At 65.1% G+C, this 13027-nt stretch overlaps 1 protein-coding gene across 3 annotated transcripts in view; it reads left to right on the top strand.

The window, feature by feature from the left end:
- Positions 1-11404, top strand: part of SH3BP2 (SH3 domain binding protein 2) — a 15843-nt gene extending 4439 nt beyond the window's left edge. Inside the window, exons 2-13 of one of the 3 annotated variants that reach the window (XM_024745142.1) lie at positions 439-578; positions 1730-1832; positions 3234-3351; positions 3707-3777; positions 4611-4699; positions 4961-5029; positions 6791-7442; positions 8827-8950; positions 9113-9168; positions 9654-9735; positions 10401-10460; positions 10818-11404. In XM_024745142.1, the coding sequence (XP_024600910.1) occupies positions 439-578; positions 1730-1832; positions 3234-3351; positions 3707-3777; positions 4611-4699; positions 4961-5029; positions 6791-7442; positions 8827-8950; positions 9113-9168; positions 9654-9735; positions 10401-10460; positions 10818-10955 (1702 nt within the window). In that variant the 3' untranslated portion in view covers positions 10956-11404. The remainder of the gene's footprint in view (positions 1-438; positions 579-1729; positions 1833-3233; positions 3352-3706; positions 3778-4610; positions 4700-4960; positions 5030-6790; positions 7443-8826; positions 8951-9112; positions 9169-9653; positions 9736-10400; positions 10461-10817) is intronic. The other 2 variants (XM_024745144.1, XM_024745143.1) reach the window with 2 other exon arrangements.
- Positions 11405-13027: the final 1623 nt, after the last annotated feature.

Here is a 13027-nt window from a genome sequence, read left to right as displayed (position 1 = left end):
CAGGGGGGCGGTGCGGGAGGCCCCGAATGTGACTGGGCATTGAGGTGCGTCACAGAAGAGGGGAGTCTGAATCTGGGTCTTGAAGGGCGAGTAGGAGTTCTCTGTGTGTGTGGGGGGGCAGTCATTCCAGGCAGAGGCCGGAAGTGTGAAACTGAAAGAATCTGCCAGGTTTCTGGGAGAGCAGCTGGAACATGAGTAAGAGGCTGTTGAGCAGCGGGGCCTTACAGCTGGGCCTGGATTGTGGGGCCCTGCGGGCCTGGGTTAACCCTGAGGCAGGCAGCCTGCCCCTGGAGACCGTGCACGGGGTGGCCCCTGCCCAAATGATGCCCCAGACTGACTGGGACACTGTGGATCCCAGCCAACCCACCAAACGATTGTTTGGCGAGGGTGCGGCCCCCAGCCCTGGCTGAGACATGTCCCCTTCCCTTTTTATTGTAGCTTCATGGCGGCCGAGGAGATGCACTGGCCCGTCCCCATGAAGGCTATTGGTGCTCAGAACTTGCTGACCATGCCTGGAGGTGTGGCCAAGGCTGGCTACCTGCACAAGAAGGGTGGCACCCAGCTGCAGCTGCTCAAGTGTGAGTCCCCTGAGTGGTGGGGAGCACAATGGGAGGACGTGGGGACAGGGCTGAGCCCCACTGGACCTCCTTGGCCAAGCACCCTTCCTTTCTGAGCCTCTTCTTCCTTTCTTACCTGGTGGGCCCTCCAGAGTTTCCCTTCTCTCCCTGCCGGCACCCCCTCGGGGCCCTGAGGTTGGCCTCCCCAGCCCCCAGGACTGTGGAAGGGTCTGGGGTGGTGCAGCGGGTGGAGATAGGAGGGCATTTGGTGCACAGTGCTGACCAGCTGGACAAGGGAGCTTCAGCCTGTGGCCAGGGGCGGGAGCCCTCGTTGGCCTGGTAGGTCTGGCCCCTGGGTGGTTCCCTCGCCTTATCAGGTGGGTGTTCAGTGAGTCAGGCAGTCACTCTGTCCGCAGTGAACCCACGTACCAGGCCAACAGCCATCTGGGTGCTGGACCTCCAGAGCTTCATGAGACCGGGGCTCTGGTGCCTAGGACAGCAGGCTGGGAGAGGGAGAGAGCCCCCAGGCCTGGGAGATGCTGAAGCCCAAGAGCATCAGGGCCTTGCCCACCCCTCTGACCAGCCACGAGCGTCCCGTGCCTTTGCTCAAGCTGTGCCCTTTGCCAGGGACTCCCTGGCCCTGTGCTGCCTGGTTGAGGTGCCCCAGGCTGACTGGTTTGGTTTCTCTGTGGGCTCCGATTGGTCTGCCCTCCTCTTTGAACAGGGAGCCTCCAAGGAGGGGCTGTAAATGAGCCTCCAGGCCTGGGAGGGGCTGCTCAGGGATGGGGCAGTAGCCCCAGGGGTTCTCACCATAACTGGCTCCACACCAGTGGCTCCTGTTGGCAAGATCTCTGGGCATCTTTGCCCCGAGCCTCGCTCCACCCAGCAAGGCGGCTCTGTGGCCTCCCTAGGCCTCTGGCCCTGGCTCTGCCCTTCCTTGAGCCACTTTAGTCCCTTGTCCCTAGGGCCTGCGGTAGCGCCACACAACCCCGTGAATCTCCCCTGCCCTGGAGGGACCAGCATGCCCATCCATCTGTCAGCATTTGGCCCCATGGTAGACTCCTGGGGAGGGGGCAGGAGGCCTGGCCTGGAGTCGCCCAGGGCCTCCAGGCGTGGTCCCTGGAGTGGGGCCTGCCCAGAGGCTCAGCCCCTGCCCTCGCCCCGCTCCGCAGGGCCCCTGCGCTTCGTCATCATCCACAAGCGCTGCATCTACTACTTCAAGAGCAGCACGTCCGCCTCCCCACAGGGCGCCTTCTCGCTGAGTGGCTACAACCGGTAAGTGCCCCACTGACCCCCAGCCCCACGGCCAGTGGGTTCGCCCCCGGTTGCCACCCAAGGCGAGTCCAGGCTTTCCCGAGGCTGGGGCTTCCTGCAGCTTTATCAGCCTCAAGGGTTGCAACAGCCTGTTCTACAGGGTCCCCGTTCGGTCGCAGCCCAGTGACTTCTGCGTCCCTCCTTCCTCCCCACTTTTCCCCCTCAACCATCTCTGCCTCCTTTTGGCCAAGAGCCCAGGCCCTGCCCCAGGCCCCCTGGCTCCCGGGGCCTCCCAGGCTGGGGCCAGTTCCCTGCTGCGGGCTGCCAGTCTATCATTTGGCCAGGAGCCTGCCCTCAAGGAGCTCTCTGACTCATGGGCACTGGGCCTCCCCCTCCCCCCCTCCCCGGGGGATGGGGCATGTTGGCACGTGTGGGCCCACCCACGGCCTCGCCTACACGTGGGGGTCAAGTGTGATTCCTGACTCTAGGTCTTGGTGTCACACCACCCAGGCCCTGCACCCAATGGCATTAGTCTGTGCCCCTGCCCACCCCAGGAGGGCCCAGCCCTTCCTGCCTCTGAGAACCTGAGGGTCCCGTGGTGTCAGTGGCAGGACTGGCGCCCTTGGTTGGGGGGGTGACTCTAGGCCTGCACTCACATGCTGGCCGCAAGCTCTGTAGGGAAACTTGCCCCAAGCATCCAGCCCAGTGCCCATCCGCCAGGTGGAGGCCGGGGGAGGCTCCAGGGCCCTGTGGCTGCCAGCGGGCACTGGTGGGTCAGACTCTGGGGTCCCCTGGGGAGGGACATTTCCTTTCCCCAAACACAACCACCCCTGGCCTGATGGGAGTGCAGCCTTGCAGCAGGGGATGGTCCAGGCCGTCTGATGGGCCGGAGGGACACACCTGCCCCAGGCGCCCAGCCTGACAGCGCCCCCCATGGTAGAGTTTGTGATCTCTACGCAAACTCCATGTCCGGGCTGCAGGAGCGGCCGCAGTGATTCACTTCCCTGAAATGTTCTCAGGCCAGCCACCTGGCAGCAGGGGCAGGGCTGAGGGTGACACGAGCCCCATGAGGGTCCCCAGGAGGTAGGCCAGGGACCAGGCGGGGCCCGAGGCATCCAAGTAAAGTAGCATTGGTGGGCAGCGAGGGTGGCATGTCCTCGTCTCAGAGCCCTGCACGTGCTGCTCCCTGGAAGCCCTCCTGGACCCCTGTGCCCTCCGCTCACTGCCCACCCTTGCCCACACGCTTCCTTCTGCCTGACGCATCCAGGCCTTCAGCCAGCAGCATCGATGGGCCAACCGTCCAGATCTTCCCATGTCCCTCGGGGCGTGGTGCTGGGTGCCAAGACCTGTCCAGGGGAGGGGCTGTGCTTGGGCCGTCCCTGAGGGCATGGGCCGCATGGTGACCACTGGCACTGCCCTCAGGGTGATGCGGGCAGCTGAGGAGACGACATCCAGCAACGTCTTCCCCTTCAAGATCGTCCACATCAGCAAGAAGCACCGCACGTGGTTCTTCTCTGCCTCCTCTGAGGACGAGCGCAAGGTGACGGGGGGCCGGGTTGGACCTGCCTTGTGGGGACAGGGAACTGTCAGGGCCCCCGTCCAGGCCCGGAGGGGCCGTGGCTGGGGCATGGGCAGCTGGGTGGGTGCCGCCCCCCGGTCTCCAGTCCTCACGCCCAGGGCCTGGCGCCAGCCCCCTCACACTCAGAGCACGCTGTCTCAGGAGGAACCCTGGGTGGGCTGAAGGGGGGCCGCGGCCCCAGAAGGGCCAGCCAGGGTCGTCTTCCCCAACCTTGGTGGTCGACACAGACCAGCCAGTGCGGGCAGGGGAGGAGGGATGGGGGTGGGTTCCTCCCCTGGGCCCCATCATGCCCGCTGAGGGCCTGACTGACCCGCAGAGCTGGATGGCCTTGCTGCGCAGGGAGATTGGCCACTTCCATGAGAAGAAGGAGCTGCCTCTGGATGCCAGGTGGGCCTGGGGGTGTGATGGTGGGCGGGTGTCACTAGGGCCCTGGACTTGACACGTGTGCCTGCCTCCTGACCCCTGGGGGTTTGGCCCAGAATCCCCTCCTTGAAGGCTTTTCTGAAGGTGCCAGCTGGGCCACGTGTGTGCGGGGTGTGCACCTGTGTGTGTGCACCCCGTTGGTAGTTCCTGTTTGGGGATTACACGTGCTTTTACTTGCGCACCCAGGAAGCCCAGCGTTTCTAGCAGCTCAGGGCTTCGGGTTCCCAGCGCCCCTCACTAGGGAGTGAGAGCAGACTGAGTGCCCGGGGCAGTGGCCCAGCCTGTCTGGGCGTTGATGACCGCACGGCGAAGGTGGCTCAACAAGCAGCGGGGGCTCTCTGGGCGGGAGCTGCATCCATCCGGGCCTTTCAGACATGAGAATAGGGAGGCCCAGGTAGGGCTGGGCACACCTAGGCGGTCCCGCAGGCCCCTGCCTGAGCCCCAGGGCAGGAGCAGGTGGGGATGTGGGCCCAGCCTTGAGGCCTGGCACCGTCTGGGCGGTCGGGGTGTACTTGTGGCGAGAACCACGGTGGGGCTGAGGAGGGAGACACCACAGCGTCCAGTCCCCTTGTCTGCCCTTGTTTCGTGTGTAGACGTGTGTCTAGATCTTTCCGTGTCCGCACGTCTCTGTGTGTGTTCTCGTGTTTGTGTGTGTGTCTGCATCCGCGTGTCTGAGTGTGCACGTGTGTGTGGCTGCGTCCTTGTCTGTATGTGTGTGTGTCTGTCTGCGTGTCCGAGACTGTGAGTGCAGGGGACCCCCTGCCCGGTACTCACTGCCCTGCCCGCCCTGCGCTCAGCGACTCCAGCTCGGACACAGACAGCTTCTACGGTGCCATCGAGCGGCCCGTGGACATCAGCCTCTCTCCGTACCCCACTGACAACGAAGGTGAGGCGCGTCCGCATCCTCTGCCCGCCGTCTCTCCACGCCTGGCTGCTGCCCCGGAGGGAGACGTAGCTGGCTGGCCTCCCTGCTCCGTCCCTTTGGCTTCCCCAGGCAGCCTGGGTCTTGGGTTCCCATCCTTCCCACCTCATCCTGGCCCTGGGCCCCCCTGAGGGAGCGAGGTCCTGAGAGCCCCGCCCGGCCACCCCAGCCTGGGTGCAGCTGGCCTGGGTGGCCCTGAGTCCGACCCCTCCATCTGCCCCACAGACTACGAGCACGACGATGAGGACGACTCTTACATGGAACCCGACTGCCCCGAGTCCGGGAAGCCCGAGGGTGGGTGGGGCACCCGGTGGGCCTGGGGAGCGCTGGGAGTAGAGAACAGGGGCTGGGGCCTGGAGCAGAGGCTCCCCCACCCTGGGCTGGGGCTGTCGGCCTGGGTATGGCTCCGGGTGGCCTGAGGCCTGACCGTCTCCACCTCGGGCCTCAGTTTTCCTCCTTCAACCCAAATATTGGGAGGAACGGAGCAGAAGAGGCTGGCTCTGCTCACCTGCTCCTCTGATCTCCTCCAGTTTGCCTGGGATGGGGGAGGGGCGGTGCAGAGGTAGGTGAGGGGGAGCCCCACACATGGGACGCTGAGCCAGGGCTGGCCCTGGGGGCTGAGAACAGGGAAGGAGGATAGCTCGCTGTGAGCACCTGTGGCCAGATGGTCACTCAACTGCCTCACCCTGCCCCCACCCCCCAGAGCACTCGGCCAGGCAAGGGGACAGGCTTGTACCAGGCATCCCAGGGAAGCGCAGGGACGGGTGGGGGAGGGCCACGCCTCTGTCCTGCGTCTGTCGCATCACTTACTGTTCCTTCCGCCCCCAGCTCTCCTCCCCCAGCTCCTCTTGTTCTTGTTGATTTCATCATGGTCGGGGACTCCCTGTTCCTTGGCCTTCTCTCTAGCCACCTTGTCTTCTGCCCCCCTCAACTCCTCATGGCCTCCTCTTAGCTGTGCCTCCCTCGAGTGCACCCGGTGCCAGCCCTCTTCCCTCCTTCTGGGGCCCCAGCTCCCACGGGCCTTCAGCCCACCAGGACCTGCAGGCCAGCACCGAGCCCACATCAGACCCTCGTCCGTTCTCTGGTCTTTGCGTCCTCGCTCGCCCACTTCGGGCTCTCATCTCTTGGGCCTGTGACCACAGCCCTGGTGAAGCCCTGCCTCCGTCTGCCCCACCCCTGGCTGGAGAGAGCCCACGGAGGCCTCACCCTCAGCCCCACCTTGGACCTCCAGGGGCCCAGTGCCCCTGCACACCTGCTTGCGCATTCCCAGCTCCTCACTCAGAACGCCTCTCGTCAGGGTTCCCACCCCAGTGCCCGAGGGTGGCACTTGGCCCGGGGCCCCCTCCCTGCCCCCACCTGCCTCGCCAGCCCCAGACACCTCGTGCTCCAGGTCCCCTCCCGCCCAGCCCTGTGCTGCCCAGGGTGCCCACACGCACGACCCTGGGGCTCAGGCCTGGCCTGCTCCTCTCCTGTCGCTCCTGGGCCACAGCCAGTGTCCTCGACAGGCTGTTGACTCCTGACATTTCCAGCTGGGGCCCCTCCTCTGAACTGGGCCTGGGCCCCTGGAGTCCACTCGACGTCCCTTAGGTGTCTCGTGGCACTGTCAACTTGTTGGTAGCAAACCCAACCCCCAGCTTCCCCCAGCCTGCTCCCGCCTTTCCTCCTCACCTCTGTCAGTGGGACTCCCAGCCGCCCCAGCTGAGGCCCGGTCCTGGGAGGCTTCCTTGCCCCTTCGTCCTTCTCGCCCCGACCCGCTCCCCCGGAAGCTGAAGGCTCCTGATGTGACACCTGGGCTTCAGGAAGTTTGCACAGGCTGCCGTATGGGGGACAGATCGGGAGGGCCGGGCGGCCTGGGGTGGGCCAGCGTCCCAGAAGGAAGGCTGCATCGGGAGTGCTGGGCATCGGGGCTGTAGGCCGCGTGGCCGGGCTGGGGGGCTGGGTGCTGAGGGGTTGCACGCCTGCTTGGCCCTGGCCGGCCCTTGCCGGCAGAGGTGCTGCTGCTCTGGCCTCTAGCAGGGGACCCTCGCTCACCAGATGGGTCTCCTCGCTCTGCAGATGCCCTGATCCACCCACCGGCCTACCCCCCACCTCCGGTGCCCACGCCCAGGAAGCCCGTCTTCTCTGATGTGCCCTGGGCCCACTCCTTTTCCTCCAAGGGTCCAGGCCCTCTGCTGCCACCTGCACCCCCTAAGCGCAGCCTCCCCGATGCCGGCCCGGCCCCTGAGGACTCCAGGAGGGAGCTGCTGGGCCCGAGGTGGCTCGAGCCCGGCCCCAGGGTGCCCGCCCCCTCCCGGAGGGTGAGTGAACCCCCACCAGGCGGCCTGCCCGCCGTGCCCAGCCGGAAGCCACCTTGCTACCGCGAGGACGCCAGCTCTGGCCCAGAGCCCTGGGTCCCTGGCCACGGCGCCAGCTCTTCCTGTAGCTCTGCCAGCGCAGCCGCTACCACCTCCAGGAACTGTGACAAGCTCAAGTCCTTCCACCTGTCCCCTCGGGGGCCACCCACACCTGAGCCCCCTCCCGTGCCGGCCAACAAGCCCAAGTTCTTGAAGGTGGCTGAAGTGGCCCCCCCGAGGGAGGCAGCCAAGCCCGGACTCTTCGTGCCCGCCGTGGCCCCCCGGCCTCCCGCACTAAAGCTGCCCACGCCCGAGGCCACAGCCCGGCCCGTGATCCTGCCCAGGCCAGAAAAGCTGCCCCTCCCCCACCTCCAGTGAGTCTGTGCCGCACTGGTGCCACCGGGACCCCTCCCCAGCCTGTCTTCCCACCGGTGACCCAGCCTCCCTGCCTCTGGCACACAGCCCGTGACGGGCGCCAGGTGACCCTGGCCTGGGTGGGGGGAGGAAGGCGCCTTGATGGCCCTGGGCTGCCTAGGCTGAACAGCCTCCCTTACACCTGACGCGGGGGTTCCCAGGGGTGTCCCGCCTGGCCCTTGAGGTCCAGCCCTGTGGGTGGTGAGCCTGGAGCCCGTGGCTGCCTTGGGGAGCAGTGGGCGAGGCGGGGCTCTGGGCACCCCGGCCTCCCAGAGCCGCTGCCGTGCAGTGAGGGCCCTCCGGGCGCTGCCAGCCTGCCCAGGGACGGGTGCTGTGGGGAGGTGTGGGACTGAGCCCTCCTGAGCCAGAAGTGCCCTTCCCGGCCCTGTCTGGGGCTCCAGATGCCACCCTGGCTCTGACGCCACCGAGGCTGCCTTTGTGCCCTTCCCGACTGGGAACCTGCCAGTTCCCAGTGGAATGTGGAACGTGTGTGTGACTCACCTCGAGGCCTGCTCGAAACACTTTCAGCTTTATTGCTGGGCAGTGCCGGGAGACTGGTGTGTCCTCACACCCACAGCCCGCAGGGCCCTCAGCAGGGAAGGCTCCGGGAGCCCCAGCGGGGAGCCTGAGTGGGCACGCTAGTACGGTTCCTCCTGAGTACTCTTGACCACGGCACCCTTCTCCCTGGGGCTCTGTTAGCACTGCCACCCGTGCGGGAGTGCCTGGGAGGACCCCTTGGCACACTCACGGTTCTGTTTTGTGAGGGGCCACAGAGTTGTAGGCTGGCTCATGTGTTTGTGCTCTGGGTCTGGACCTGAGTGCCACGGGGCTGCGTGTGGCAGAGCTTTTCGTCCTCAGCACAGCCTCACCCACAGCCTGGCAGCCCATCCCAGGGTGGCCTCCTTTAACTCTCCCTGAAGCCCTGGAGGCTCGGACCATGTGGCTACAGTGAGGGGCGTGTCCCTTTGGCTCGACCCATTCATATCCGTCCCATGGCTCTGGGAGGAGTGCAACGTGGCTGAGGTCACAGAGCTGGTCCGTGGCAGCACTGGGCCCTTTGCCCACAGCGTCTGGGGCCCAGGACCCCCCTTGCCGGTGACGCCGGCTCAGGCGGCCAGGCTTCAGGCGACTGCTGCCGCCCCAGGGCGGTCAGCGTGGAGCTCCCCAGAGCTCTGTGGTCCTGAGCCTTTGACAGCCACCAGGGCCGCAGGCGCCAGACCTCATGGGTCCCCAGGCTTGGTGTGGTCACTTGGGAGGCACGGGGAGCAGCGTCTGGGGGGAGCAGAGCGGGCCTGTCCCACGTCTGGCAGCGACACGGCCTTCCTCCGTTTGCTTCCCGTCCAGGAGATCACCCCCCGACGGGCAGAGCTTCAGGAGCTTCTCCTTTGAAAGACCCCGGAAACCCGCGCAGGCTGACACGCCGCAGGCGGACGCCGGTGGGGAGGACTCTGATGAGGACTACGAGAAGGCAAGGCCGGGTGGGGCGCCCAGATGTCCGACGGGATGGGCGGCTGCGGGGGAGCTGGGGGCGCGGGACACGGTGCGCAGCCCCAGCTCCCGGCACAGGCTGGCAGCCAGCGGGGAGAGCCCCACCCGGGCCTTGACGCTGACCATGCCCGCCTCCCTCCAGGTGCCACTGCCCAGCTCAGTTTTCATCAACACCACGGAATCTTGCGAAGCGGAAAGGTCAGTGTGAAGCCCTTCTTTCTCTAAGGCCTTGTCTTGGCAGACCTGAGGTTCTCTGCCGCGCCCCGCCCCCCACACCTACACACACACACACCCCTACACACACACACACACCCCTACACACACACCTACACACACACATCTACACACACACATACCCACGCACACACACACACGAACGCACGCCCTCTGGTCTTCCTGCTCTTCGGTCCCCCTCTCCAGCCTCGGTGCTGGGCAGTTACTGGCACGAGAACACAGCTGAGTGCCACGAGAAACCCGGCGAAAGAACAACTCCTGCCAGCTCAGCCCCTGCTCTGGCCTCGCCCTGGGCTCTGTGCGGCCGGCCCTCGTGGTCCCCAGTGCTCTCGGAACCTGAGCTGCAGAATCTGGGACGACAGAAAGCCACGTGGTGGTGGGGGCTGGAGGGTCCTTGAGAGAGCTGTTCGAGGGGGGGCTCACCTGTTCACACGGCTGTGTTCTTGTAGGCTGTTCAAAGCCACGAGCCCCCGGGGAGAGCCCCTGGACGGCCTCTACTGCATCCGGAACTCCTCCACCAAGGCGGGGAAGGTAGGCACCCAGGGAGGGTGCTCAGCCGCCACCCTGCTGTGCAAAGGCCTCCAAGACGGCTGCGTGGTGGGGTCTGCCGCTCTCTACATACCCGGGCTGACAGGCGAGCACAGAACTCTACAGTTCGTAGCTCATTTCCCCGCACAGCCTCTTGGCTTCTCAACCGGGTTTCATCCTTGAGGTCTACAGCCCCTTCTCCCCATCCGTTCTCAGGAACTCAGCACCGTCTGCAGTGGTGCCCACTCCCCAGCACGGGCGTGAGGCACAGGAAGGGTTGGGGGGCCTGGGGTTCTGACGGGGTAGGGGGTTCCCCTTCCTGCTCTTTGAAGGGGAGGCTGCCTGGGGCTGTGGGAACGTTAGGAGGTCTGCTGGCTCTGCCTGGGCCCCTCCAAGGGTGACTCATGTGACCTCACTGAGCCTGTTTCCCCTTGAGTGTCGGAGATGGTCCTAGTGTGGACCAGGCACCTGCTACTGTCATTCACGTCTTAGCAGAGTCTCTGAGGGCAGGAGTCCCGGGGCAAGGGGCCGCCCATCCTGACCCTGCTGTCCATGGGCAGGGGGACCCTCTCCCAGGGACCCAGCCTCGACGCTGCTGCCCCCGCACCCCGAGTCTGTGTCTTTCCTGAGGGGAGTGAGCCGTCCTCTGCCCGCTCCTCTCCCTGCAGGTTCTGGTCGTGTGGGACGAAACCTCCAGCAAAGTGAGGAACTACCGCATCTTTGAGAAGGTGAGCGGGCTGGCCTACCCGAGGGCCCTGGGAGGGAGGGGAGACCTGGTCCGGGGCTCGGCTGGGGTCAGGGCAGAGTCTCCCTGGGAGAGCATAGGTAGTGGGTGGTCTGAGGCCAGCACTCCCAAACGCCCCTCCTCCGCCGTCGCCTCTCTCTGTGGCCCCACCTCCCCCCCTCTCCTGGCTTCTCTGTGTCCTCCACTGACCCTAGAGGAGATGGGGTGATCAGCCCTCGGCCCTAGGCTTACTTACAGACCTGGCCTGCGTCCCCTGGGCAGAGTGTTACTGCTGACTGCCCCGTCTTACAGGGAGGGCCAGCTGGCTGGCCCCTCTGACTCTGCCCCACTCCCCACCCAGGAGGCGAAGTTCTACCTGGAGGGCGAGGTCCTGTTTGTGAGCGTGGGCAGCCTGGTGGAGCATTACCACACTCACGTGCTGCCTGGCCACCAGAGCCTGCTGCTGCGGCACCCCTACGGTTACGCCAGGCCCAGGTGACGCCTGTGCTGCCCGCTGCTGGGCAGAGACGGCCACAGGGCCACAGCCCTGGGCCCCGCAGAAGGAGACCGGCCTGCACGGGAGAACACGCGGGAGCCAGCGCCGTGCTCTGACCCGGGGCCTCCCCAGTGGATGCCTCACAGAGATTGCCAGGCCAGGCCCTGCCCAGCAGGCTGGGTCCCCCGGGGCTTGGCCAGGCCCTGGGCTCCAGGGAATTGTGTGGGGCTCTCCTGTCTCACCCTGCCCACCTCCCAGGAGCCTAGGACTGAGCCCAGTCTGGACTTGATTTACAGAAATTCTGGTACCCCCAGCACGCCCCCCTGGCACTGGGCTGGGAGCTGGGTAGGGCTGAGGTATTTGGGGTTGGGCAGGGGCTGGACCCCCAGGAACGCTACAACACAGGCTCCGTGAGGGGCCGGTGTCGCACAATAAAGCACAGATGACCTTTGCCCCGGTGGCCAGGGCTGCACTGGGAAGGGGGCACGGCCAGCCTTACTGAGTACCCACACCAGCCTCCGAGCGTTGACTGTAGCAGGTCAGCTCACGGGACCTCTAGGAGGTGGTCTTGTTTTCTAGGCCACAGGGCGCTAAATGACTTACCCTTGGGTCCACAGCTGGTAACAGAACAGGACCCAAAAAGTTGGACAGTCTGGGCCCAGAGCCTGTATCCAGAACGCCGGGTTCTGCCGCCAGAAGTCAGGTCCAGGGCAGTGAGGCCCCTCACATCAGTAACTGGGTCATTCGTTGGCTTAACCAGTGGTTACCGGGAGACAACGGGGCAGAAGGTACGCACAGCGCCCACCGTCCATGGCAGCGGGGTGTGCAGGGGCTAGGAGCTTGCAACGCAGCTGGGGGCTCCAGGAAGACTTCCTGGAGGAAGTGATGGTTACAATGCTGCAGGAAGAGTAGGCCCTGTGTCGGCCAGGGGTGGGTGGGGACAGTGGTACCCAGATGCCCAAGTCGTCTGGTCCATGCCTGGTGCAGGCCCAGCGCCGATCATCCCCTTGCTTCCTGTCACGGAATCCCAGCAGCCTGCTCTCCCTGGCGTGGCCTTCCAGACTGGAATTTTTTCTTTTCCTCATAAAAACAGACTCAGCTGGGTGTCAGGGCTGGCAGGGAACCCAGGGTCATTTGCTCCTCGCTGCACTTTGTGTTGGGAATGAGGAATTTGCGATGTAAAAGCCAAGCCACAAGAGCCTATGTGCCCACTAGCCATTGATTAATGGTCCCAGAGGAAGGCCCTTTGGACGTCCCCTCCCCTGCCCTGGGCATGTCCTGGGGTGAGGTCGTTGGAGGAGGAGAGAGAAGTCCAGTCAGGTGGGAGGCTCCTGGAGGTGCAGCAGGGGAGACAGCAGCCATCTCCTCCCAGGAACCGAGTGTCCAGCACCACCTCTACAGATGTTTCTTCTTCAGCCGCCTGGTGGAGTTGGGGAAACCGGAGCCCCTGGTGTTCCTTCCGCAGCATCTGTGGGAAACCAGCAGTTCCTCCTTCCTGCAGTTGCAGTCCACTGCCCTGAGCCCAGTGACGCACACCAGTCCCCACTGTGGCTTGCAGTTTCCCTTCCTGTGAAATCAGAGAAGCATTTCCAGCAGTTTCTGGGGTCTGCTGTGCTGCTGATTGCTGTAGGACACATGACACTAATGCTTTTAGTGGACACGCAGCCACTTGGCAGCCAGCTCATACTTGAAGACCCCTGAGCTGGAAGGTTGGGGGGTTCTGGTGTCCAGAGCCAGGTGATAGGTCCTTCTGGCTGCCTGGACAGATGAGACCTGTCGCTGCTAGAGGTCCACCCCAGAGCCCAGCTCAGGGCCTGCCGGGACAGCTGCCCTCCTCTGAGTTCACACCCCAGGCCCAGGGCCTCGGTTGCTAGAGTGTGTGTGTGGAGGGTAGTGGATGGGGCCCCAGGCACGGTCCTCCAGCACGCAGGAGGGTCTGGAAGGGGTCCCGCTCTCCCGAGACTTGCCATGAATGTTCTGTTCCTCACGTAGGGCTGGAGGGTGGTTACCACTGGCTGAGCACTTCCTGTACTCAAGGTGCTGGGCTGCACACTTGACTTAGGTCCAATAGCTGC

This window comes from Neophocaena asiaeorientalis, unplaced genomic scaffold, assembly GCF_003031525.2.
Source record: "Neophocaena asiaeorientalis asiaeorientalis breed wild unplaced genomic scaffold, Neophocaena_asiaeorientalis_V1.1 scaffold65, whole genome shotgun sequence".
NCBI lineage: Eukaryota > Metazoa > Chordata > Mammalia > Artiodactyla > Phocoenidae > Neophocaena > Neophocaena asiaeorientalis.
Note: the sequence above shows the minus strand (reverse complement) of the source record. Positions and strands in the feature narration are given on the sequence as shown.